The following is a 27,785-nucleotide window of genomic DNA, read 5'->3' on the forward strand; positions in this document are numbered from 1 at the left end:
TGATAGTAAATAACCAGTAACACGATACAATGCGATAAGCTTTGATACTTTTCCTTCCGTCGCGAGACCGTAAAACCTTGTTGAACACTCAAAGAACGCATAACGCTGTAATAAAGCCGGAATTTTATACCGGATTTCGACATTCATTGGCCATAAAAGTAATCGTCACATCCCGTCTCGGCGTATCTTTTGCACGAGAGAAAAATAATTCAACGCTTATTATACTAACGTGGAATAAATTTTTGATTAAATAAGAGAAGGACAAGGAGAAATAATGAATAAAAATTACTAAACGAATCGATAATAAAATGTAAATTCAAGAGGCGAAGATAATAATGACGGCTAATTAGTGATTAACCACATACGTGGGGCAACCTCTTTGGCGAAAATTTATGAGATGAGGTAACGATCGAGGTAACTAGAAGAGAATATCGTATATTAAACTGGTTCTCGATTCGACGAATGTTACAATATGCGTGAGGAAAAAGAATGAAAAAAGAAGGAAAAAAACATACGTGTGTAATTAATTAAGTCCGCGGATGCTTCCGTTCTCCGAATGATCATTTCTCTCGCATTGCTACGGCTACGGTAGCCTTTTCACTTCTATCCTTTTTCTTTCGTTCTCAATCTCAGTCTGGACAAATCGGTCGCAGAAGTATTGTAAATAAATGGCAAGTTCGACACTCAGACCGGTTAGAACGATATTTGTGAACGCAGCGGGACTTGATCCGGCTAAAAAAAGTTCGAGCATCCTTGTTACGCGTATGCATGTATGTGGTACCTACCGGCTTACAATTAGACGATTTGTTCGAGGAGCGCAGCAAGAGCCGGTGTTATATATATACGTATATATATATATATATATATACGCTGGGAGAGAGATGAGATCGTTGGATAAAATCGTCTCGTTGTTAGACGAGAAGGAATATAAACAAATTGTTAATCAGAATCACGTTGCTCAAGATCAGATATTAAAACCGTTTCGTATATAGAAATGAAACAGCTTCGCGGCGTGGCTGCGGTGTCTCTAAAATTCAATCAAGACTGAATGAACAATGCCTCAAAACTTATTGTACACGGATCTGAATAATAAAGGAGCACGGGCTGTAGATACCTAATAGTCCTTTGACAGGAGAATACGAGATGAGAACAAAAATCATCATACGGATGTAAATTACAATTACAAACGTACCCTACTTTGATCCTAAACTTGGTAAATCGGTAAATTTCGGCTATTTTTATCTGATATTTCACTGAAATGGAACCTACTTTTCTACCATTATACGGAATAAAAAGAGGCGATTTTTGTTCCGAAGCATTAAACGTTAAATACAGAAATCCCGAACGAATATTCTTACGGTAGATAAATTGTACATATTTCCATACATGTACAATAAGTCACGGAAAGATGCGGTTTCTATTTCAAAGTCATCATATGCACAGTTGTGGTGAATATAATAATATAACGTTGAACTCAACGGATGCGGATAAACCGATTGTCAAGGTCAAAAAGGCAAGTTGATTCTGCAATTGTGGAATCTTATAAACCTACTTACGTCATACGGACGGATTTTCCGTCCACAGCTTAGATTAGAACATCCTCACAGAGATTTTTACCTCTTTCCCTTTTATGTAAAACTTTCCCGTAACTCATTACATCCCTGTAATATATTAGGAGTATTACGTAACGTAATATTATCGCAACAAGTATGCGGTTTTTTTTTTCCCGCAGCGTGTCGGGTAAAGAAGAAGAAAAAAGAAAAAAAGAAAAAAAATTTACATCGTACGAAACCTAAAAAATTGTGAAACGAACAAGTGCGAGGTATTCAAAGAGGATAGAATGACTAACGTAACGAAAAATTTGATATCAGCGAATGAGAAATAAAAAAGTTGGCACGCATATGACAGTACGGAAGACGCGGGAAACCTGAAACCTTCTCTTTTCCGCGTCGAGGCAAAGGTAAAAAGTTTGTTTAAACGCTTTGCTGCGTGAGTATGTAACGCGTACAATTTTGTCGAGCAAGCAAATATACGGGCATACATATAGTGTGTCCGTATACCTGTGCACACACCCGTTACACAGACGATGTCAAAGAGATACGGCGATGATACACGCCGCGTGATCCATCCGGGAGCTGGCGAAAGAGAGTCTACGTGCAGGGAGTCACGCCTCGTCTCTGTCAAAACTCACGACTTTGCGACCGTAGGTAGGTTGAACATCCATACGCGAATACGGCAGAAATATGGCACACAATAAGTGTAAATCGCGATGCGAGTCTCGTCGTGTGGTTTTCAGTCGAAAGACCAGCGATGAAATACAACCGCCGCGCCGGTACAATAACTCGACTATTATTCGCTCTACGATACCGAAATAGTTCGCAGACATATATGTGAGACGGTTAAATCACGCGCCGCTCGAGTTTACAACTGCATAAAAAACATACCAAGCGTAGGTACGTACGGTGTTTGTATAATACAAATTTCCATGTCAAATCGTGTAGAAATTTAACGCCTACTTTGAAGGAGCTCAAAGATAGAAAAGTGGATTCGATTTTAACGCAATATCGGACCCAACGCAGGATTTCTAGGTTCAGTTTCCTTCAAAGTAGGTTTCCACGTACCTTGGTTGGGTGAAATTTAGGCGCTAAGCTTTGACTCGGAAAGAGGCGACTTCGACGATGACGAAAAATCCGGAGAAGACGATCAAGGCCGACGTTCCAAAGTTTGAACTTTGCGTCTTTGCGTCTTTGCGTCAACCGCATGGCTATGCGGCATTAATCAATAATCACGTTTAATGCGAGACCCTCGTCAGGCATCTTCGCTGATTGCAGTGACTCGCTGCGTCCCCTTTGAAAGTGGTCGTCACCTTGTTCCTTTTTCCCCTCTCGCTCCGACTCTTTCAGTCTTAGTCCTCGGATAAGTCGACGTTCCCAAGGATGTTTCGCAGAGGTTCGGTCGGCTCGTCGACAAAGAAACGAAGCAATCCGAGTCGCAACTCGACCGGAAACGGAAGAGGAATATTTCGACTCGCGCAAGTTCTCTGATTCGTCAAAGAATTATATCAATATTATCGGGAGCCGCGGCGCAAAAACGACCACGATTCGCGTCCAGACTTGGCTTCAAAGTCACGCGCGATCCACGCGGTTCCTCAAACCGATGACAGATTTGCGCTGAACCGTTACCTACTTGCAGCCTATTTATAAAGTCGGGATCATTTGAACCTGACGATGAGACCAGCGATAGAGAGAGAGAGAGAGAGAGAGAAAGAGAGAAAGAGAGAAAGAGTGAAGGAAAAAGAGAGTTCAACCGATCATGAGTTGCTAAAATAGGCCGGTATGCTGCGGATGGGATTGAATTTTTCGTCGTGATTATCGTCTTCCACTTCTCCCTTCTTCTTCTTCTTCTTCCATGATCGTCGGTCAAACGACGTTTGCAGCGATGATAAAGCTTCACGTGTTGTACTCGGCTTTCTCTGACTCTCTTCACTGTTGTTATTATTAGACGAAAATGAGGATATATAGATAGAGGATGGGGACTGCGGAGGAACCAGCAGGCCAGTAACCCGGGGTGGTTATGTCACTGCAAAGCACCAGTTTAGCGTCATTCTCTTGCTCGAAAATAGAATCGGCTCTCCCCGTTGTCGTTCAGACTCTATTCCCCCTCATCTCCGTCCATCCCGAGCTTCGACTCTTCCTTCTTTATTTCTTTCTTTCGTTCTTTCTTTCTTTCTTTTCCCATCCCCGCGACGAAAGACCCGCCGAGCTTTCGGAGCAACAAAACCGCCGCAGAAATCGTAGAGTGATTCCTACCTAAATGATTTCGAAAATTATTACAGGTAAAAGTAAACCGTCGAAACGACTCGTGAGAAATGGATCGCCTTAAATTTCAAATCATAGAGCCAAGGAATTCTCGACCCGAGATTATTACCTTCTCTTTTCTCTGTTCGGACACAAGATCGACAGATCGGATTTCGCGTTTCTTTTATAGCATCGTGTCGTTTCCGTGCTTCCTTGGAATAATCGAGCAAGTGAATTTGAACAAAATTTATTAAACCATTGGTACACCTGCGGTATCCAAGAGGTCAACGAACGGGCCAAACTAGATAAAGAAAGAGAATTTTACGGGTTGAGAATCGAGAATGTAATTTCGTAACCGCGTTGAATCCTTCACTCTGAATTATCGCCATCCGAGTTGGTGACCCACTTTTTTGATTTATCGCCCATGGCCTAAAATACACACCCCTGACAAAATACTGACATGGGTGTTCGGATTCGAAGGTATAACGCGCGGCGTAACGGAAGAGAATGGAATGGAACAGAGTGAAACCAAACTCCCAAGTAGAGAGGACCGCACACGAATCGACGTTTATTATCTTCCCCGACGAAGTATCGAAGGTGAAATCGCCCCTGGCTAATCGTTACGGAAACCGGAAAGAGATTCCGGCCAGCCGTGATGACTGTGAAATTGATTTTGAAACGATGGATGGAAACGAAATTCAGACGAATCTAACCCTCCGTGAAAGATTATTCACCGAAGGAGAAAAAAGGGGATAATGGAGGCGGATCAGCCACTGGCTGAAAATTGAGACGTGAAAAAAGAAATATCTTGGGTGATCGAATGTATTTTTTTTTTAAATAGTATATTCTTATTTTATATATTTAAATTTTAACTTCGTCTCGTTACGAATTCTCCGCCAAGGCAGCATAATTCCGATCAACTGGACGTAGTGAAGCTGGAATGGAAGAGAGATAACTGTCCAGCTCGTAAGTGTGTGAGAAAAAAAGGAGAGAAAAGAAACCTACGCACACACGCGCAAGATGCATAAACACGTTATTTATAATACGATAAATAAACGAAGTCGCGTATACAATGTGCATATAAAGTATGAAAACTCGACGAGTTATTATTTCGTCTGAAAATTGTCGGGTCAGATTTTTTACGAGATCGAGTAAAATCCCGATTTCATGCTTCACGATCGGACTTCCGTGTGGCGTCGGAAATTTCTTTTAACGCGTTAAGGCATCGCTTGTAATATTTTCGAGGCGTGAAACAGCGTTGAGAGCTATACAAACGTACTGGATAAAATTGGCCAGTTAACTCGTGCGGCGGTGAATAAAGAAGAATCCAATCGTTCGAAGGGGAGATTTTTTGAAAGAGGATACAGGGTCGGTTTCCTTTCAAGCCAGCCATCTGATAGAGAACAGGAGGAAGGGGGGAGGGGGGGGGGGGGGGGGGGGTGAGAGGCATTTTGTGGAGAATAAAGAGCGAAAAAAAGGCACTCACTCGACGCGCGCAAAAAAAAGAGGAATTTATGGAGAGTTAACCGAAGAGGGATAAAGAATCTAAGGGGATGCCAATCGGACGCAACAAACAAGCCGCAAGCAGTTTCTCTATGGTGCTAAATGGAAATCGGAGACTGTGTTCCAGGTGCTCGAACCAGATGCCGATGATGAAACACGCGATTCCTCCGCGGGCACAATGCGTGCGGTAAGAGGGACTAAGTGAATATTAGGTACTGGATATTTTACGGCCCAAGGGACTGAATGACGATTATTGGCTCTTCTTTCACTGAAACCGGGAAAAATACTCGAAAAATTTCATCGCGTCAGGTTTTTTTTCGGAAAACTCGTGTATGTAGTTTTATTCAGAGTGAAACTCAGGTTTGACTCGAAATCCGACATTGTTTGTTTAATTTTACGTGAAACATTGTTTAGTTCATTTTAACAAAATGGTAGTGTTTTTGATTGTCGTTGCGCTTTTTTGTTTATGCAAACACAAAATTGACCAAAAACATCCCACGCAGCTTAAAAAAAGAACTATTTTCTTACAGTCCCGTGTAATTCACGTACGAATCGAGCGGATGTCTGTGAAGAAATGGTCGAGCTGAGCCGAACGTGACGATAAAATAAGTACGGCGATGCTTATCCGAGTTGCTGTGAGCATTACAAGTCGTCTACGTACCGGCATGCTGAATGAGAAGAAGAGGCGGCAGCTGTAAACCGACTTACACGTTTCATCCGAACGACACGTTAATTTGCAACCGTGATGCATTAACGATGAGAGAGAGAAGTTCTAAGCTGATTGGCCACAAGCCGTATGGAAAACAGACTTCAACTGCTTGTCGCAGCGCGTTAACTTCGTCGTTAACAAGCGTGAAGAAGATGACGATCCAGATTTTATGAGAAATATGACTGTGAATATTGAAATTTTATACGTGTAACAATCTTCTCATCACCCCGACCAGTTTTCTTTACCTTTTGCTGGTTACCGCGCGTTTCCTTGTTGCCTTGTCTCTTTTCTGTACAGTTTTTTCATCACTCCAACAGAGACAAATTAAAATACCAATTTAGAGAGCGATGGCGCAACGAAGACGTTGCGGGGGAGTGAAACGGCAAAAACCGAAGAGAGAAAATTTTATATATATGTATGTATTTATCGGGGGGGGGGGGGGGGGCAGGAGAGAGAAAAGTATTTTCTGTAATCCAGATAGCGAGGCGAGTCCATTAATATTGGGCTTTATCGTACACGAGTGACTGAATCCGTGATAAGAAGAAGAAGAAGAAGAAGAAGAAGAAGAAGAAGAAGAAGAAGAAGAAGAAAAAGAAGAAGAGGAAGAAGAGGAAGGGGGGTTGGGGTGGAGCCGAAATGCCTGTAAACTCGTTCCCGAGTGCAACATTCGTATATTGCGAGAGAAGTGACCCGGGATCGTGGCACCGTTGAAATAAGAGTAATCAAGTCACTGGTTCGAGATAAAGGTCCTTTTTCTTCTTCTCCTTGTTCTTCTTCTTGGTTAGCGAGAGGCCGACGTGTGGCCGGAAATCATCCGAGTTATTAAATATGCTCCACTTGGAATGAATAATCAATTGTTACCGAGGGTTTACGATAATTGAGATAAACGAACGACGTCGTCGTTCCCCTAATTTCTCCGCAATCACGACACTCAATGTAACCGGACAACAACAAATTTCCACAACGCGGTTGCATTATGCATGCTGCCGCCGCTCCGTAATACTTAAGAACGCGTGGGATGTACAGTCCGATGAAAAATCTCTCGATATATAACCGGGAGAAAATAAAGATTCGACGAGTTTAACCGAAGCTGGATAATAATCGACGTGATATCTTTGATCAGAAAAAAACGAAACGTTAACTCTAAATGTCGACTCTAAACGCCTTGTCGAGAACGACAAGGAAAAAAAAAATGTGTCGGAGAAATCGCGTGATTTTTAACCGTAATCTAATTCGAACGATATGTAAAAAATTTGCCTACCGTTAATCAGAATCGATCAAGAGAAATATATTTTTAACAACATTGTCTACAATTGCGGTTACATCTGTTACAGTCGGATGTTTTTTAAATTATACTTCTGTAATTGCCGGTGACTATTTTTCTTGGTAATTGATTAGTGTGAAAAACTATTTTTTAATTCATTTTTTTTTTTTTTTTTTTTCTTCGTACGCTTTTTTTATGCGACTGTACTTCCCACACATCCTTAATCGCGTTTACTTATGTATAAGGAAGAAGGATGAAAGTGAAAACGGCATCGCAACTGCCGCCGCCGCCGCCGACGTTGCATCGCGAGCGGCGAGGTCTTACTTTCGAGGCCAAGGTCGAACCAGAAGAAGAAGCGGAGAAGGAGGAGGAGAAGGAGGAGGAGGAGGAGGAGGAGGAAGTGCGGACTCCTCTTTATACTCTGACGATCAGAAACGCCCACGCACTTTCTCCGCAGTACGGCAGCTACCTGAAGAGGAAAAGAATCGCGTTCTCATCCACGTCTAGACCGATCATAGTCCCGACTTTTCACACCTCCGAATGTATCACGAGTCAAGTAACTCAGTCAGTCAGTAAGTAAGTAAGTAAGTAAGTAAGTAAGTAAGTAACCAAAGTTCCCCGAAAATCGATAGTCGTGGGACTGGGTAAAAAGGGGTAAAAAAAAAAAAAAAATCCGTCCGATTAAAATTCAGGCCATAAAAATGCAGAGATCTGGTTGATCCTTGCACCACGTGGCATTTCCTTCGGTGTCCTTCGGCATCGCGTGTAATCTTCGGCCATAAACTAGTAACTAGTTAACGCACCCGAGGTCCCTAAGGGTTATCGCAATGTTTCCATAACGCCCTTAAGGCATGCGAGGAGTGTAACGTTACCCGAAAATGGTAGTTCGTTCGTACGTTGTCGAAGTATCGGAAAGAATTTATCGTGGAGATCGGAATTTATGAACACTTTCGGGCTTGTTTAATAACTTACATACGCGTCGCGTCCGTAGACTTATCGAGAATGAGACGCCGGCATGTGCGAGATTGACGCCACGGGGGAGAAAGGAGAAGATAAAAAGGAGTGAAATAAGAAGGGCAAAAAACTAGGGCAGAAGGGATGCCCCCCACCTCCGGGTATAATTTTCCAAAGTTTATAGACGCGTAGAATACTCGATTTTATTACCATCGGTTCGACTCCTCGAGGCAATTAATAATATACAACATCTGCAGCAGCGGCACGGAGAGAAAAAGTCCCGATTACGAGAAGGAACAGTGCCCGTATTTTTTATTCGTTTATTTCTTTTCACACCTGTTTCCTCTTCAATTTCATCCGCTTTCCATTACTCCTGGCGCGTGCCTCTCTTCGATACATACGTCACACCTACGCAAAGACAAATCGCGAATTCATTCGACGGATATATTCTTCCTTCTCATCTTTATCTCCCGGATGGTTGACAAGATGGAACGAACACGTGGCGACGCCGGTTAAAAGTAGCCTCAAATACAAGCCAGTTAATAGAATTGGGTCAGAAGCGGGAATCCGGCCCGTTGAACGCGTGGTAAGATAAAATCGTCGGTCTGCCGAATTTCCAGCGACCCACGGGACGATGAGAGAAAAACTGTCCCGTCGACAACGCTGAGGGCACGGCTTGGATAGAATTGCAGACTGTTAATGGAAAGTGTCCTCGTGACGTCAGAGCCTTGTTGTCGGCGCCATTTTATCACCACGTAACTCAAGTTTTTCATTCTAACGGAGGCGAATCGTAATTCTTGGACTTCCAAATTACTCGTGAGACATAAATTAATGAAACGTAATTAACAATGTATATACCTGTTCTGCTATCCATGCGCACGTGAAAAAATACGGTCAACGGTCATCTGTCAGGCTAATCGAATTGGTTTGATTTTTTTGCAACGTGTCAATCCAAAACCGACGTTCTCTCTCGACGATGAATCATAAAATCAGTGTGAATTTTTCAAAGACTTTAAGAAACGACGTTTTCGTAACTGGTCTCGCGATTTTGTATAAACTTCACCAGTGGCTGAATAAAATCTTTAAAAAAAAAATCCCGAGACTCTTTTGGGTTGATAAAAACGTGATACTAAAATGTGTTCAGAATCGAAGAGGGTGAAGTAAATCGACTGCTAATTTGACGCGGAATGCCCCATACATACATATATATATACACAGATGTACGTATTGAATTTCCTTACACCTCCAGCGACACCGCGGACGGAGTATCGAGTAGAAAATTTTTTGGTCAGACGTAAGAAAAAACGAAATGTCAGAACGACATTGTAACGGTTAAAGAATCTTCTTCGTCCGGTGCCGCGTAACGCGGATTTTGTGCTCGGACACCGGATTCCCTCGGGCTACAGGGTGTCCCGAAATATTGCCCGACTAAATATAACCATCATGTGAGAAGCCGGCCTCCGGCTACCGTGAGACAAATGGAGGCCGTCGCTGTCTGGTTCCCACCTCGGAGAACGTCTCATTCAAAATCGTCTCGTCTCGTGGTCCGATCGTCGCTGCACGCCGCAGATCGCAGGTCAGTCATCCAGGTGTTCGGTCGCGGTCCTTGTTACGTGGTAAAAAGATGTATTGGCACGGATTTCTGATTTTGGCCTCTGCTTCTCGTCCTTCGATTTTCATCACGATCGATATTCGATTGGTGTTACGATTATCTCAGGCATCGTTAAGCCGGTCATTAATTAGACAACCTACGGAGTTCCCAGAAAGTTACGCCCTGTAGATGAAGGAGGTTTTGTTTTATTCTCGTCGTTCCACCCTGTAAGTTACGTTCACCGTATCACGCCGTATCGCTGCACGTTATACGCTACTTAATATCATGGCACCGGGTAATTCTATACGGTCCGTGTGATACCTCATGGGTTGGTAAAATAGTCTATTTGTTTTCACGTTGTTTCATAACTTTGGTAAAACAAGGTTCCCGTTGCAGTCGACGGAGCGCAATTATGCGATTAGCCAACTTGTACCGCGGCAAGATTTAAGGAGCATTAAGATTGTCACCGTGAAATATAAACCAGGATGCGAGTATTTCACGTAAGAGTAAACGAGAAATGGTGTTTCTGAGCAAAATTTTAAAGGAAAAATAAAGTGACCGACAATGATTTGATGATAGTGTAGAAAAAAATCGTGTGTGGTTTGTTACATTTTCACACCGTTGCAGGCGTGTTATAAGACTGGGGGAAGGATGAGGAACAGCGACGATGCGGATAATCCGAGGTCTTGAAGGGCTTGTTAAAACGGCGCGAGAGAGTCCCGAGTGTTTCAGATCGATAGATATGCCAGAGTATAAACGCTTATATATACGTGTGCATTTATCTATATATGTATATACCATTGGCAGCAGAGAGTGACCAGCAGATGCAGCGCAGGAGAGAAAAGATAGGCTCTCGCTGATTAAATCGTTGATTGACACGAGGTGGAATTTCACAGTGTTAGAGACAAGAGTGAGCGGAGCAACAAGCTTTACCTCGCACCTTGACGTTATACAAGCGGCTTTGCCGGCTTGCCGCCTTGCGCTGCAAAGATGCATTATTCATCGGTAAATAACAGAGCTATCTCGGAGCGAACGTGAGCGCGAAGGCGGCGATCAGGGGTAATCGAGTAATCGGGTAATCCTTTGACGCATTCAGCGACGCGGATCAAAGCCGCAGGACGAAAGTTTCGGAATCGAAAGTCAGCGCCTACCAAGGTTCGTTTGAACCTACCTTCAAAGAAACTGAACCTAGAAATCCTGCGTTGACCCTCTAAGTCATAAAAATTTAAGGAGATTGAAACCATTTTCACGCTATTCGATCTACAGTTCCTCCACTGGATCTGTGACTCAATATATTGGATCATAATCAATCAGAATCGATGAACGTTTATCAGCTGGTTAGGATTTTGAGCGTTGAAGGAAGGTTTCAAGCGAGCAGGCTTAACCCAACCTCCGAAGGGTCAAAGGAGGTTCCAAACATACCCTACTTTGATCCTAAACTCGTTAAATCGATAAATATCGAACATAATTATCGTCAAATTAGGTTCTGATATTGCATCGCAATCAAACCTACTTTACGATCTTTAAGCCCTACGTAAGAGCTCCTCTCTTCCGTTTTACTCTCCGATTTGCGTAGGAATCGATTACGAAGCCGAGGGATCCCGAAATACCCTAGCGACTCGATAACTTCAGGTCCGGAACAGCTGTTTTCTGATTCCCCGGAGCTGGTGAGAGGTGACGAAAGAGGGATTAGGGTGTCCACTAAACAGCCCTGAATACTTTCGCTCCTCGACCGATTCTTTCTGGCCTATGAAAATTATTGCAGCACAGCTGTGTGCAAGCGAGTATCGATGAGGTTAATAGAGCTGGCTGATATGGTTTCTTTCTTACTCAACTTTCCTTCTGCGTTATAATGATTTATCGGCGAACGGATCTGGCCTTCGAATCCAACCGCTTTGCACCCCGATTATCGTCCGTCTGATCTGACCGCGAGAAGTGCTGCTGAGGAGAGTAGGAATCACCGAGAGAGAGAGAGAGAAGGGAATGGGAGAAAGAGGAGAGAATAAGGTGAAATCAAATACATAATAGTGACTGGAAAGGCGATCCTCTCTCGAGAGTCCTGCTTCGAGTCGCAAGGTCGAGAAGGTCAGATTGTTCGATAACCGATCGTTTGTTTCTGCCGTAGGAGAGGAACAAGATCGGAAGAAGAAGAAGAAGAAGAAGAAGAAGGAGGCGAAGAAGAAGAAACGCCGACCCCCCAGAGAGCCAAACGGACGTCATCGGTAATTGCAGGTCCCTAAATGTCCCGGGAAGTTTCGAAGCATGCGCCACGTACGAATCGATCGAAAAGCACGACACATGGAGATCGGAAACTGATCGAACGAGCCGGGCACCTCGGCTGCCTAATGAACCCGGATGAGTTGCCGGAGGGGGCGAGAAAAGGGTGAGTAAAAATGGTAGGGGGGATAAGAAGAGAAGAAGAATGAAGAGTCAGTGACCCGGGCATCCTTCTAATCAGGATCGAAGCCGATTGGCGGCGGCGTTGCAGGTCCGAGGCTCTTGTCCCAATATTATTTATCATTAAATGATGTATCGTGGGTAATATTGAAAAATGAAGGGTGTAAGGGTGAGGGCCGGGGAAGGGGGGCGACCCTTTTTCCCTCGCAACACCGACGACAGATTCAAAGATACATAATATATTACGAAGAGTCTGCAGCCCGATGCGCACCCGAGACTCTCCTCGTCGTCGTTGTCGGCGCTTCTAAAGGATTATCGAAACTCGTGGGATGAGGACAACGACGACTCGAGGAGAAGATGCTGATGCCGATGCTGATGCCGAGAGGCTGCTGGGCGCCCTGTATTTATACATATTTATACGCACCTACACGGCTAATACTCGCGACAGGGTGCGAGCCGGGATTATGCCACGTAATAATGCGCTCTGTTCGCTCGGCACGAGCCCGAAAGAAGAAGATGAGAAGAAGAAGAAGAAGACGAAGATGAAGATGAGTGTTTTGCGGGGTGAATCGAAGATGGGATTCAGCTTCGTTGGTTTTCATGAAAGATTGTCCACTTTGAATGAGGATGAAATTAGTAACGTTACTTCAACGATGCATGTTTAGGTGAAATTGTTACCTTCGCACCCTTGTAGCAATGTCCGAAATTTAATAAACCATGACAACGAAAATAAAATAATTATTTTTACAAGCCAACTCCTTGAATGACATTTTAAAATTGATACGTATAATGATTTTTTACCTGATGTTTCGTTACGTTAATCCTTAGCGATACCGCATTTCATATACATGAGATACTTTTTTTGAATCGGTTACTCGATATTTATACCCTTATATACCCAGTTTCAAGGAATTCGACCGCAAGGAATAATGCATGCTTCAAAGGGTTAACGAACCACCAGCTTCAAACTCACTAACGCAAAAAGTCACCAACTTCTAATTTCAAAGGGATAGCGTTACTAACTTCGGCCACATTATTTACATGCTTTGGAATTCTCTACGAGATGGAGAATAAGCAACCGAGCAGTAAAGCAAACAACCCTTCAAATTCTTTCTAAATTAGCGAAGCGTCGATTTTTTTTTTTTTTCAATATTCGGTAACATTAACCTTGCTAACTCAAATACCGTGACTGCAAAGCAAGATTCGACACGGTCGAATATTTTTGTCACCTTTTCGCCACGGCTGAATGCTGCAGCGACGACGGTTTATTTTCAGAACTTATTACTTCGGTATATTGGAACGGTGACAATTTTCTCTAGCATGTGCAGGTGAAAAGAAATCTTGAACGTTTCCAAATCTCCTTCTTTACATTCCCTCAACGATATACGGTTGAAGAAAAATGATTGTTATTTTTAAACCTGCAGTTGTTGAAACACGAGAATGAGAAGATAATTTTATCGAAGCGTATATCAGCCTCGAAAGTGAAGACGAAGTAGAAAAGAATGAGGAATACAAGGAGGGGGAGGGATGGTAATCACGTTATATAATTGGTGACTAATACAGGTATATAAAATCGTCTTTTAATTATAATTGGGGAGAGGAGAGTTTAAAAGGGAGAGTCAGATCGAGACTCCCGATAAAAAACGCTTACACGTATACTCTCGACAATTATTCGTGTGTACACAGAAAACCCGAGGCGCCAGATTACGAAAATCCCGCTACGTTATAATTATATGAACAGTTTCTTTTCTTCTATTTCATAAATCTTCTCTAATCAAACGACTCGCGATTAGACGTGACTATTTATAGAACCCTATCAAACCGGGATGATGGATCCAGGTAATGATCGATGATCCGAGACCGAGAAAAGAGATGACGGACGTTTATTACGAGAGCGCATTACGGTGTGATTAAAATTATTTTTTCACTGCCTCGAACCCTACGACGAAGCTCGCTGCGTGTAACCAATTAGCTCGATGCTGAATATAACACCGGAGAGTTTAAATGCGCCTGCAGAAACACCTCGAGTCCTAATTAAGCGACCAATATAACGGTCGGTTTCCGAACGTAAGGTGGAATCCTGATTAATTAAAAGCATTGTAAACAACGCGGTACCCCGGCGAAAACGAGGCGATTTGTATAAATAAATTGTTGATTGATAATTATTACGGCTGCACTTTATATATAGGTAAAAAAAAAAAAAAAAAAATAAGAAGAAGAAAAAAAAGAAAGAGTGATGCTAAAAACGACTAGTCTTCGTGGCTTGTTATCTGAACGTAAAATGTTCAATCTTCGTATCGGTCTCAATGATTCGTTAATTATTGCATAAACTAAACGATGTTGTTAAATTTCAATTCCGTAGGATATTTTTGAATTCAACTATCGCGCGAACGGAGTAGAAGGTGAAAAATAATTTCTTATATTCCATCGCGTCTTCTTTTCTGATTTCATTGACTGTTCCTAGATTCCGGAGGAAAGTTAACCCTCAAGAATGGGGGGGGGGGGGGGGGGATAAAAAGAGAGAGAGAAAAGCGGGTCGTAAAAAGTTTATTAACCTTCCCTGCATGGGAAGGAATAGATGCCGCATCGAGATTCGACTGGACATCCAGAAAGCCGCGGCATTCCTGAGGGTGTCAACGACGTAATAGGTAATACCCTGATTAACGGCCCGCCCCGAAGACGCGGAACGAAACGATTCCGGGGGTTGAAGTGTGTCTCTCGGAGGAAAGGAACACGGGCTTCCTACTTCTATCGAGAGAGAGTAAGAAAGAGAGAGAGAGTGAGAGAGAGGGCGGAATTTCTTTTCTCACATCTATTACAAGCCCAGACACGAGCTTGTATTATTATTAGACGCGCGTTTCTTAGTCTGTCTGATGTAGGGGAAAAAAACTATCCGGAAGCTACGGTGTAAGTAGTCTCTGTATTTTCGTGTGTTTCCAGGAGTCTCTGCTGCGGAGTCTCTCTTCACCACTCGAAGACGAAGAACGGGGAGGGACTTTTAGACATTAGATAAGAGGCGCACTCGAGAGTCGAGAGCGCAGGTTCTGAAAAAATACGAAGGAGAACGAGAACGAGAGCAACAACTGCAGTGAGAGAGAGAGAGAGAGAGAGAGAGTGGAAGAGAGAAAAAAAGCTCGCAGACACAAAAGCGAGAGACGAGTAAACGTGGTGCTAATCTCGGTACACACGCGTTCTCCTCGTCGCGGTATCAAATGAATCGAGCGAATTCCTCACCCTCACCCTCACCCTCCTCCTCCTTCTCCTCCCCCTCCACTTTCTCGTGATCCTCCCGATGATGCTGCTCTCTGAAACGAGGCTAAAAGACCGAAAGCGGCTCCTCTCGGTCCGAGAGTGTGTATAGTTGCGACCGAAGCCTCGTGAAAGTTCAATGACAGGAAACGCGCGATCAATTCCAGTGATGGGTTCGAGTCGCGCTCGCTTGAGCAAATACGATTTTTGCCCAAGGGAATAACGAGATTTAACAGGTGATAAGATGTTGAGAAAGGTAAAAACGTGTTTTCAACTTTTTCACAAAGTTCATAACACTTTTTAAATTTCTTTAATTTTGAAGAGCTCAACAGTAAAGAAACAAATCTGAGGACGAGTTGGTCTCTGACATGACGTGTCGATCGATCTCAAAATTATTGGAAAAAGGTTGAAAGAAAGTTGAATATTAATCACCTCAAAAACTGTAGCACGAAATTTTGAAGGATGAAAAAATTGGTGAGAGGTTAACAAGATCTACTAGCTATCTACGCTTAAACAAGTTTCAGTTAAGTTAAAGATTGTGAACCATATCCTCAAAATTTTTCAAAAAATTAGGTACGTAGAATGAAAATACGTGTTTCATTCGATTTGCTACGAACATTGAAATGGAAAACAATTATCTGGAGCTGACAAAAATACAAAACTCCAGGACGATTTTTATTCCATAAAAATTCAACACACCCATGAGTTTACTCAAAGAGGAGGAAAACGACTATGAAAAACGACGGTGTTAAAATTGACCAACAGTGGATGCCGTGGACTACTAAAGAAGAATTTTTACAGTCAATTCAGAACTAGAACGTAAGTATTAGATTGACGTCAAAAAATATTCTATAAAGCTCCACACCACATTTTTTTACAGTGTTAAAATGCCCAATATCTGCAACAAATGACCCTTTTAATCATTGACATCAAATAGTGTTGTATTGACACGAAAAAATATTTCACAGATGTCCACATCAAATTTTTTTCCAGTCTCCAGATGTCAAATATCTACAACAGATGAGCCTTTTCGTCGTCGCGAGAAAAAGCGAAAACATCGCGACTAGCTTATCTCGAATCTCGTTGGCATGCAGCTGGTCCATTGCCCCAGCGCCAGAGGTTCCGTAAACCAGGTACGAAGGGCGTCGAATGGTCAGCAACGGGCCCAGGAAGAAGAAGGGACGCGGGATTTTTCCGTCCCCATATACAGAAGCATGTAGCGTGTCCGGGATTAATTAACTGGCTCAGTGGCGTACCGGCAGGGTCTTTATCTGCCGTTCTATATCCCCATTGACAAGGGACAAGAAGTGGCACGAGGCTTGGGTCGTCATCGTATGCATGCATTACTGTCGTCCAGGCGAGTTTATCTAAACTTCTCGTAACCGATTACACAGTTCGCCAAGGAGAGGAACAAGAATACGAAGAAGAAGATGAAGATGAAGAAGAAGAAGAAGAAGAAGAAGCGGTCCTCTCAGCTCCTCCTCCAGAGACCCATAACGACAACAACCATGCAGCCTAGAATTGCCCCAATCTCTGGTCACAGCGTGCGACCTCGTCGTCTGTATCGGTGTCCTTTCCTAGATCGGTCCCACCAAACCAGAGTCGAGCAGAGAAGTTGGTCGGATTCTCTCTCTCTCTCTCTCTCTCTCTCTCTCTCTCTCTCTCTCTCTCTCTCTCTCTCTCTCTCTCGATATCTCTCTCTCGATATCTCTATCCCTCTTTCTCTTTCTCCTTTTCTCTCTCTTTTGGGCTGATTGTGGGGGGGGGGGGGGGGGGGGGGGCACGTCGTAAACCAACCCGCGGGGACGGCCGCGTAATCAATTCCGGTGCTTAGAGGAGGGGGGGGGGGCGGACGGGTTTATACGCGTGAAAGCACGCAGGACCGGCGAACCCATCGCGGCCGTATATTTCAGCGTACGGAATTTGCATGCACTCGATATTCTAACAGCGATTTTGATTTAACACTCGGATTCAATCATTCCTGAATGCAGCCATTCATTATCGACTTTTAAGTGCGACTTAACCGCGCAGCTTGCAGCCTAACGCGTAACCCGAGGGCACAGCGTTTACGACTGATGCTGATTTATTTTTCATATCTCAGTTTCGGGGAGCGGGCAGCAGGTTACATTTCTTACTATAAGAGCTACGGCAGCCCGTTTCCACATTCTGGACATCAACAAGGAGTACACGAATCTCAAGAGAAGGGCTGCACGAGTCGAAGATTAACGCCTACTTTAAAGGGACTCCTAGATAGGGATTGAAGATGGTAGAGTAGGTTTTATTTCAACACAATATCAGACCCTACTTTGACGCTAAAAATATTCGAAATTTACCAATTCGCCAAGTTTAGGCTCAAATGATTGTGGTAATGGTGAAAATGAGTTCAATCGTTTACCGAGAACGTCAACGTAGGATTTGGTACTTTAATTTTTAGGCGTTGGAAATTCGACGTAGGGTTTGTCCTTGAATTTTTATGACATAGAGGGTCAATAGAGGATTTTTAGATTCAGTTTCCTTGAAAGCAAGTTTACACGAACCTTGGTAGGGTTAAATGTAGGCGGGTGTGCTTAAGGACCTCACCAGGACATCATTCCCAGCGTTCAGAGGATAACTGTATATGCGTGAGCATCGAAACGGTTATCCCGACTGATTTAGAGACAGACAGACAGACAGACAGACAAACAGACAGACAGACGGACGGACCGTGAGCACCACCGTGCAGCTATTGTGTAAAAGTTGTTACGCGTGATACTGTAAGTAAAGTTACAGCCCCTTTTTGTCGCAGTCCGAGAGTATCAGGGTGTTGTTAAAGCTGTACTTTGGTATAAGAGAGGTGTTTCCTTCTCCGAGTCCTCGACTTTTACCATTGTAAAGTGAACGAGAATGAACGGTACGACCTATCTTCGCGTATATTGCGTCTGTGCAACAGAAGAATAAACATGACCAGACAAAAGGAAGGGGATAATTTTACGTCCGACTATTTCAAGGCGGGAGTAAAAACCGTTCGTTCCCTCTTCTCTCTCTCTCCACGCAGTGTTTTCCTCTCCTACTATTCAGGTACCTACGAGAGACGGTTTCTCGTTGTTTCCTTTTGTCTATACCGTGTCAGCGTTATGAAACTCAAACAAACGAACCCAATAAACCGAAAGCAAACACGCAGCACACCGTCCGGGGTGCAACGACCCAACCTTTCCGCCCTCCCTCACCCTCGTCTCCATCTTGGTTCTTGCCTAAAATCGAGCCTATCGCCCCGCCTTCGACGCTCTTAACGCCTCGCTCGTACACCACCACCGTTTACCGATCATTCTTCTATTCCTCCTCCGCGAAGAGGAGGGATGATAAAGCGGCGCAATGAGCGAAGGAATTTTCAATCGTCGTTTACTCAACGGAGCTCCCTCGTTTTACGGTCCACAGGAATCCGAGGAACGAGGCTCTTCACGCCCGCGATAAGTGTCCACACCCTTCGCCTCGCTCGAGGATCGTTTAAACGCATTTCACGAATAACCCGCGAGACTGCATCCGATCGTTAAACGGGTTGATTAAATCACTGGCAGACCATCAGAGCCAATTAACATCTCCGGTATTTTCTGATTTATTTGATATTTACTCGTTTTACACGCGCCTCTACCATACAGTGTGTATAATACTATTCGCTTTCAGTATCGCATAAATCCAGGTTACACGGTGCGCTGAACAGTGGTAACCGGTGTAAAAACAACTCCACGTTGCTAATTGCCCGTTTAATTGTTTCGCATGTATACCGTGATTCCGTCCATTCGTTGTCAACTTCCTCACCGCAAATTCACCTTCGTCGTAGTTCCTTTTGCCCCACGATGATGTTAGTAAAGAATTATTACCACACTCCACGACCAATTGCACGGTTCCTCGACTGCATGCTCGATAGTCGCGATTTGTCTGGCAGTTAATTTTTTCCCCCGTTATTTCCACACTCAACAACAATCCACGTGATTGCCTTTCAGTTTACTTAATAGAAAACGTTTTATCCCCGACTATTTACGTCCTCAGATTCCGTAAACTTCCATAACCCAGACAAGAGCCGTGAGCTTGAGCGAGAAGCCCACCTGTTGATTCGATTCAGCTAAGCAAGAGAGATTTCTTTAGCAATCAAACGCCACGCAGCTTATCTTTGCAACACGTGTACCGGAGGTGTAAGAAATACGATATTCATCGATGTCTGGATGTAAGGATGCTGCGGTGAGCCGAAGGACGATTATACCGGCGTAATCCTTTCCGTAACAAATCACAGGATCAAGCGAGTAATGTTTCAATCTCATTGGGAATAAGTCGGTTTATTGAACAAGAAATCGCTTGCCTTCTTCTTCTCTCCTTTTGCGTTGCCGTTAAGCTACTGCGTTTACCGTGCGTACTGCATCAGGCGTTTCCTTTTCTTCGATACCAACATTTTTACCGTTTAATGCCATTATATACGCATGCGTTGGACCTTCGTAAGTTATTATCTAATTCGTTTCTTGTCGCGTTGCTCGAGTGAAATGACAAAAAGCCTGTCTTTGATGAGAACTTTGTGCGGTTTCAACTTTCGCTCGAAAACATAAGCTAGAAGCTAGCTCGCCGTCGTCGTCTCGTAACGTACGTGACTTCGTATATCTAATAGTTCACGGTAGTTGAGTGCGATGAACGTTATACACTCTATGATTGCATTCAAGCACGTGTCTGAGGAGGAGCTGGTTGAGAGTTGAGGCAGGTCAAAAGGACCGCGTGAGAGAGAGAGAGAGAGTGGAAAGAAAAAAAAAAAAAAAAAAAACGACAAGAAGAAAAAAATCATCCCATCCAGCATCGGTCGTTAAAAACTTGGGGAAAAAGTATGATCGTCGTTTTATTCTCTCCTCCGACGCGGATTCGATGAAAAGGAAATAATCAACGACCCAATTTATGATGATGAGGCGCCAGTTGAGGCAGGTCATGAATGCCACGTAACTTTTATATCTAATGGCTGAAGGCCCACTGGCGAAAATAAAAACGGAATAAAAAATAAAAAATACGTCTTCAAAACAATTCGCGTGCAGTTTAAATTTCTCATTATACATGACTTCGGTAGTCGAGTGCCAATTACGATAAACCTAATTAATACCCGGACACACACACATGTTAATGAGGATTAAGACGGATCTATCCTAGCCACTTGACCGGTGTGAATAAAATAAGCCGTCTGGATTACAGCGGAGAGTATGAATCAACACAGCATAGCAGAATGATGCGAAGCTATAATTCGCGGATTTATATTATGCAAAGAATGTAAATCCGAAGGAGTGATCAATTAGAGAGAGAGACATTTTTTTCTTTCTCGCACACGGGCGTACGATGATCGATATATTACTTATATATAAGGGATTCGAGTAGCGAGCTAAATCAGGAATATCAACTTTGCTATCTTCGCTGTTGCAGTAACATTACGCAGGTATACCTCTACCTCTGTTTCACACGTACATCTATCTACCTGTAAACCGGGTTACTCTTTCTTTTCCGGTGGCAGCGAAACGAACATGAATTATGCTCAAGATAAACGCGTTTCAAGACTTATCAATGAATCTCGCGACGGACGCGAGCGTCTCGTTCGTCTTCTCTCTCTTTCTCTCTCTCTCTCTTTCTTCCTCTCCGTCTCTGTCTATCGTTATTGCACAGCCGATTTAAACCGCAATTACCGTGATTTAGCAGCCGTTTTTCCCGATTCTATTTCGTTCGATGAGGAGAAACGAGGAAATTAGGACTGATATAAATTATAACCTGTTAATTTTTGAATACTTTCATATACTCGAATAGTGTGAATTCCTTACCGCACATGTACGATGCACAACGCAGCTATAACGAGAGCGTATAATAATTGATTAGCGCAGTGCAGAATCAGCATAATAACAAAGACTTATCTCGGAGTGCATTAAAATAAAAGACGGATGATAGATAAGAGGGAGAAGTAGAGACTAAGGGGAGAGAGAGAGAGAGAGAAAGAAAAGAACGAGGCTTCTGTAACAGAAAGCCTGCAGCAGCTTGCAATTAGTCACACACTAACCAGCAAAGGTCAGACTTACGGAACGGATTACTCAACCGATGCTGGTGTACAGCAAGCTCGAAAGTAAACGAGTGTCTCGAGTCTTTCGGGTGTACATTTATAGACCAATGGACCTCGCGCTTACAGCCAAGAAATCGAAAGCGTCATTGGAACAGGATTACGGAGGGTAGAGGTGAGGAGGACCATCTCCGTGCGTAAAAAGTGTCCATAAAATGTAGTACAATTAAGACGACGTTGCTGGATAGCAAAAGTCTGACATTCGAAAGAAAGCGACAAGTTCAGATTGAACCAAGATTGCTAATTAGCGCCATTCTTGTGACTTGTCGAACGACTCCGGTAAGGGTGCCAGTTATTGACGCGTTTGGACCCAATTGTAGAACCTCTTGCTTTACAAAACTATAATCTGGCGATGGCACAAATTGTAATTTCTCGATGTCTAAAATCAATTCAGACAGTACGAATTTATTTTTGAGTAATTTTAGAACTAACGATAAAACAGATACAACGAAAAAAGGTCAGTAATTAAGACAGGGTCAACAACTGGCACACTTACGTTATCATTCACTTTTTGGTGGACACTTGACAGTTCATTTGAAAACCCATAAGGTAAGAGTACCAGTTATTGACCCTGTCCTAAGCATTCACCTTTTTATCGTTCAATCAATTTGATCCTTTTATAGTTCTAAAATCCAAACGTTGTTCCAAACGCGTCGATAAGCAGTAGACTCACCTTACGAGATACTTCTCCCCACCTCTACCTCTCTCCGAAAGCAGAATAGTAATCGAAAGTGTAAAACTCACTGTAATCGGACGCGTCGTCGTCGGATCCGTTGACCGTGCCGTCCGGAAGTATCTGAAGGTACCGGTTCTTGACGTACATCCGTATCTTGCGCGACGTTCCGGTGATGTGTGACAAATTAGCCGACCTCTCCGACCTGACACCGGTGTCGGTGAGTATGTCGACGGGTGCGCATCCGGCGCCAGCGATTACATAGCCGATCGCAAGGGCGCCAAAAGCGGTGCGATTAACCTTCGACCCGAAGGGTCCACAGTGTCTGTTGCACCCGATCACGAGTAGCACGAGGATCAGGAGTACCTGGAGGAGGCACGGATCCTTGGCGCGGGGTCCGGCTCCGGACCAGGAGGACGATCGCCTCGTCTGGATGGTCCGGACCGGCGGGGAAAACCGGCGCGGATCAGCGGCTGCTGGATCGTCAGGATGACTAGATTTCGTTGAGGTTGACGATCGCGTGGAATCGCGATCGCGGTCCCCCGTCGGCGTCGTCGAGGGGTGATCGTCGGACGGTAGGGTGGTCGTCTCGGCCTCGGGTAGGCGGGGGTCCCGCCTCTCTTTCCGATCTCCGTCATCCCCGGGGGTGGTGGAGGTGCGACGTCGCCTCGAGGCGTTGTACGAACTCCAGGTGAGTAATCGGTGCTCTTCCGCGCGGCGGCGCGGGGCCGAAACGCGTCCCGGTGATCCCGGTCTTTCGGGGAGGTTGTCGCAGCGCTGAACCCTGGACCCGTCCGGGTAGGTCAAGGCCAGCATGACGGTCTCATTGACGATGATGAGGCCTGCTCTGCCCTCCCGCGCCGGGGCCGAATAGCCGCCGGACTTTTTCTCTCCCTTGTAATGCTTCACAGTTGTTTTTACTTATCCGTCAGCGAGATAGGCTTCCAAGATTTTTTCACTTCGGTCGATTCGCTTACTTTAGCCGAGCCATCGGTCTAGGGAACGATCATCGACGACGACGTCGCGTCGCTTTCGAGTATCGTCCTGGCAATATTGATCCTCCGGAACTCCGAGGGCATCATCGTTCGAGCCGATAACGGGCAGCCGAGTGTGCCGGTGATCGCGATCCCGACGCAACCGATCCGCTGATTATTCGATTCAGAAAGGCTTGTTCGCGAATATTGGGAACCAGGGTATCGGCTTACGCGGTCGCATTTGTCTCGCTAACCTCCGTCACTTAATCCTCGATCCACCTTTTTTATCCTCGCTACTATGTTCTACCTCTCTTCTTCTCTCTCGTGTAGTATCGTTGTCACTGTGCCGGATTCGTGTTTCGTTCACTTCATTTATTTATTCATTTGTTACTTTTCAATTTATTTATATGTATATATGTATATATATACTCTCGGATTATTGTTCGTTATTCGTTTATATCCTTTTATCGTACAATATTACGATAATCTTTGTTAATTTTTTCTTTTAATTTTAATTTTTGTCGTTATCTCCGGAATTGTTATCCAATTATTAATTGACGAATCTTCGAAGTAACGTTGCACCTTCGAGCGATATTCTATCAGTTGTGTGAACAAATTGTAACGAAATTACGTAATTTCACTGTCCGAACATTTTTCTTCTTTTCTTCATTCGTACGCGTGCATCAAACTTTTCTTCTCTTGAATCTTGATATTTTCATGACGTTGATTTACACACCGATAAAACAAGAAATCGAAGAAAAAAAAAAAATTGAACCAAACTTTTGTTTATATGTATTCGCACAGTTATTATTATTAATATTATTATTAAATCGGGTGAACAAGTCGGTGCCTTTTGAGATCCCTGTCACCTCATATATTGCAGCACGTCCCGCCACTGATACAAACGTTAAATAACCACAAAACCGTGTTAAAAAATCGTCGAAAGAAAACGAGTTCAAATGAAAAAATAAAAAATAAAAAATAACGATAAAAGAAAAATCAAACGAAAAAAGAAAAAAGTAAGAAAAATCTAATTATTTTCGCAGAAGCGTGCAAAATACACGCAAGGCATTGATACTGTATATGTACTGTCGAAATAAAATGTCAATTGAAGAGTGAACAGTGATACTCGGCCGGTAATTTCAGGAGAAGAAAAAATGAAATAAAACAAAAAAAGAAAAAAGAAAGAAAATTACCAAGTAAAAAATTATCGACGAAATTTGAATCTATAAATCTGCGAAAATATTATCTCGGTATACGTTATACTTGAGTGTATAGGAGGCGAAAATTTGATGAATGTCGTAAGTGACAAAAAAAAGCAACATAAAAAAGTTTACAATGACGACAAAACAATTAAACCGAAACGAAAAAATAAAAATTAAAGAAAACTAAGAAACGAAAAACAACGTGCGCAAGCAATCAGAATTATTTCATTCGGCGCGATAAGAGCGAGTCGCGGTGTGTCCCGGTGGTCGGGTTGGCACTGCTCGTGTCTCGAATCTGTAGCAGTTCGGATGATGCCGGTACGACGTCCGGGAAACTACTGAACGACGAACGCCGGCTTGCCGCGGGTTCGGCGATGCGACGACGACCAACACCAGCAGCAGCAGCAGCAGCAGCAGCATCAGCATCAGCATCAGCGAGCAGCAGCATCAAGCGGCAACGGCAGAAGAGATCCAGACTCAGCGCAGCATCCGTTGCGCCATCCCGACCGCGAGTCTCTCGTCGTATCTCTGGCTGCGTTCTGCGTAGGTACGCTCTACGTCTCTCCTCCTTTTCTCGTATTCTTATTATTGTTGTTATTATTGTTTCTCCCTCGTCTTCCTCTCTCCTCTAGTCCGAGCTTTCGCACCGTTTTCCAGTACGCGATGTGCGACTAGGAGGTGAATCTCGGACAGCACGCGACGATTTTCACTCCTCTCCAGCCAATTTTTATCTCCGAATTCTTCGCCGATCGCAAAGTGTCTCCGTCCCCTTTTCAACCCTGGAACATGCGAGATGAAAAATTTTTAAACCGATCTTATCTGAAGTATGTTGTTGTGACCTGAACAGAGTCTGAACAGTCTTTTCTCACCAATCGACGCGTGATAAGGTTCATAAATACATCTTTATCAATTCTGTTAAGGGAACGAGATATGTATACATGTATTTGGTATTTTTGTGATGTCAATTTTTAACTAAAATTTGAACAAGTAGGTATTTCCGTCTTTCTTCCTCTTTCTCTCTGTGATCCTGACTTTTCACAGGGTTAGCACCCAATTCCTGGAACCGATACAACGACGACGTTGCGCGTATAACGCAGAGAGAAGAATCACCCGGCGGACGAAATAAGAGAACGGTGTAAAGGAACGTCGTACGAATCACCGTTCAGGTGTAACCGCAACGAGCCACAAGCATCAGACTCATCTGGGAAGTGAGTTGTTTGTTTATCGGAGCGAGCGAACGAGCAATCGAGTTGTCGGAAGGAAGAGGTATACGCACGGATGTCGGGAATAAGCAGATTGTGAGATAAGCGGGAAAGTCCGAGGACTGACGAAACGTGGGAACACCTCTTCGTGAGCGAAGAATTGAGTAAAAAATCATATGATCGCGGTGCGAAGAGGAAGAGAACGTCGGCATCCTCCAAGCGGTTTGGAATTCTTCGGTCAAACGCTTTCAGGCGCCGTCCTAGTTACGAGATAATGTGTATCCAGCTAGTCCGTAGGACAGCAGGCGGCTGATATACGTTTTGTAGGAAGAAAACGGCGCAGGAGGTGAAGGACGTAAAAGAAGAAGAAGAAGAGGAAGAGGAAGGAAACAGCGTTGACGCCACTCGGGGAGATTGTGCTCGTCAGTCATCCGAGACGACGCGTCTGTCGAAACGGCATGACTACTTTTCGAGTTGGCACGGTGGCTCCAGAGTCACTTAAACGTCACTCCGGGTCTTCGAGAGTCGATTACGAAAAGCTCATAAACTGGCGATAGGTGACCGAGAGAACCGCTCCGTCGTCTTCTCTGTGACAGGGTAGAAAAATTATGAAACGATAACGAGTTGAGGGTAAGGAAGTTGCACCGTGTCGTCAGGTAGAAAAAAAAAGCCGTGTTCGAGAGCAGTTTCGACCTCCGTAAGACGAGAGAAGGACTCTCGTTGTACCGTAACAACTGTAAAAGGCTCACCACCTGCTCGTATATCAATCGTGGATCTCGTTAATCCTTCTCGAAAGAACCGCGGAGGGGTCTAAAATTAAATCAAATTACTGTGGATTTTGTACGCCGAGTGGCAACGCCGTTCCTCAAGGTCGAGTCGTGCTTACGTTACGGGGTTACGGTAAGCGTCTCGACCCACGTCGCCGAGGCATCCTGCAGGGATAAACTATAAACCGCGAATCGAAAAACCACCCGGCGTCTTTTTTCCCAACTTGAGGAAAGAGCGTGAACATTCGTCCGGAGAGGAGTATTTCACTCCTCTTCGAGGCGGGCGTCGTTTCTTCGCCTTCTTGGCTCTTTGTCCCGCACCGAAATACTTTCTTTCGGTCTTTCGATCGTCCGTTAATTCTCATCTCTGACTCTCGAAGTGCGCTCGCCCGCGAAGTAACAACTCTACAAAATGTCTACACATGTAAGTTGGACCGCGGGTCGGAATAAAGCGTTTCGTTTAACGACCTCTCGCTCTCCTCGTTCATCTTATACTTCTTAAATTCCTCTTCTCTCTGCATCCGCAAATGAATTTTCCGACGCAACTTGGATCACTCGATCGTGATAATTGCACGATAGCTGCACCGTGTCTCGAGATCACGACCACGATTTGAGGAAGCTAGGAAAGCTAGGAAAAAATAATTCCGAGGATCGTATCGTCGTTGCAGCACCGTGCTAAAGAGCAGCTGAAATACCGAGTTGACGGATGAAAACTGGAAAGTCCGGTTGATCGGTTTATCCATTTTCCGCACTTCCAGCAACTCGTCGACATCTTGTTATCACAGCGTCATGGTGAATCCCTTGAAAAGGGTTAAAAGCGAGGCTAAAATGTTACAGAAGAATTTCTTCCTTCCTTCCTCAAAATACCCCGAATACAACCATACAAGAGAATAATTGCACTCGCGTGCATTCGACTGCAACAGCTGGTTAAGAATTTACGATAGATAGAATCACGCGAGAAAATAGACCTCAACTTTCTTGAGGTTCCAGGAACGAGTGAGATTACAAGGCGGAGACAAGGAGCGGAATTAGAAATTGGGATAAACCCGACACCCGTCTCATTGTTCGAATTAATTATGTAAAGGAGGCCAGTGTCCATCACAACCAAGGAACCAACTTCACGCTGCTGCCATTTCAAACAAGGAACCAAAACTTTATCCGATGATGATGAAGGTATAATTACAGATATTGGACAATCATTTTGTGTGTGTGTGTGTGTGCGACAAAGAAGAATTTAAAGATGAAGGAGAGAAAGCAGGAGATAAACAATTATTAATCGTTCCCAGCGTCTTATTGTATACTCGTCGTTGTAAGCGTACAATGTATGCACATACGGCCAATTATACATAACCGGGTAGGAAATGACGCGCGTAACTTGTCTGAATGAGAAATAAAGC

General features: G+C 44.0%; 1 protein-coding gene across 4 annotated transcripts in view; it reads right to left on the reverse strand.

Annotated features, from left to right (window-relative positions):
- LOC107223992 overlaps positions 1-27,785 on the reverse strand; it is a 59,880-nt gene that overhangs the window by 13,785 nt on the left and 18,310 nt on the right. For 3 of the 4 annotated variants that reach the window (XM_046745562.1, XM_015663887.2, XM_046745561.1), the window contains 2 exons: positions 24,411-25,198; positions 22,312-24,109 (listed from right to left, as the gene is read on the reverse strand). In XM_046745562.1, coding sequence (XP_046601518.1) covers positions 22,312-23,056 — 745 coding nt within the window. In that variant the 5' untranslated portion in view covers positions 23,057-24,109; positions 24,411-25,198. The remainder of the gene's footprint in view (positions 1-22,311; positions 24,110-24,410; positions 25,199-27,785) is intronic. The other variant, XM_046745560.1, reaches the window with a different exon arrangement.

The sequence above is a fragment of the Neodiprion lecontei genome, chromosome 7 (assembly GCF_021901455.1).
Source record: "Neodiprion lecontei isolate iyNeoLeco1 chromosome 7, iyNeoLeco1.1, whole genome shotgun sequence".
Classification (NCBI taxonomy): Eukaryota; Metazoa; Arthropoda; class Insecta; order Hymenoptera; family Diprionidae; genus Neodiprion; species Neodiprion lecontei.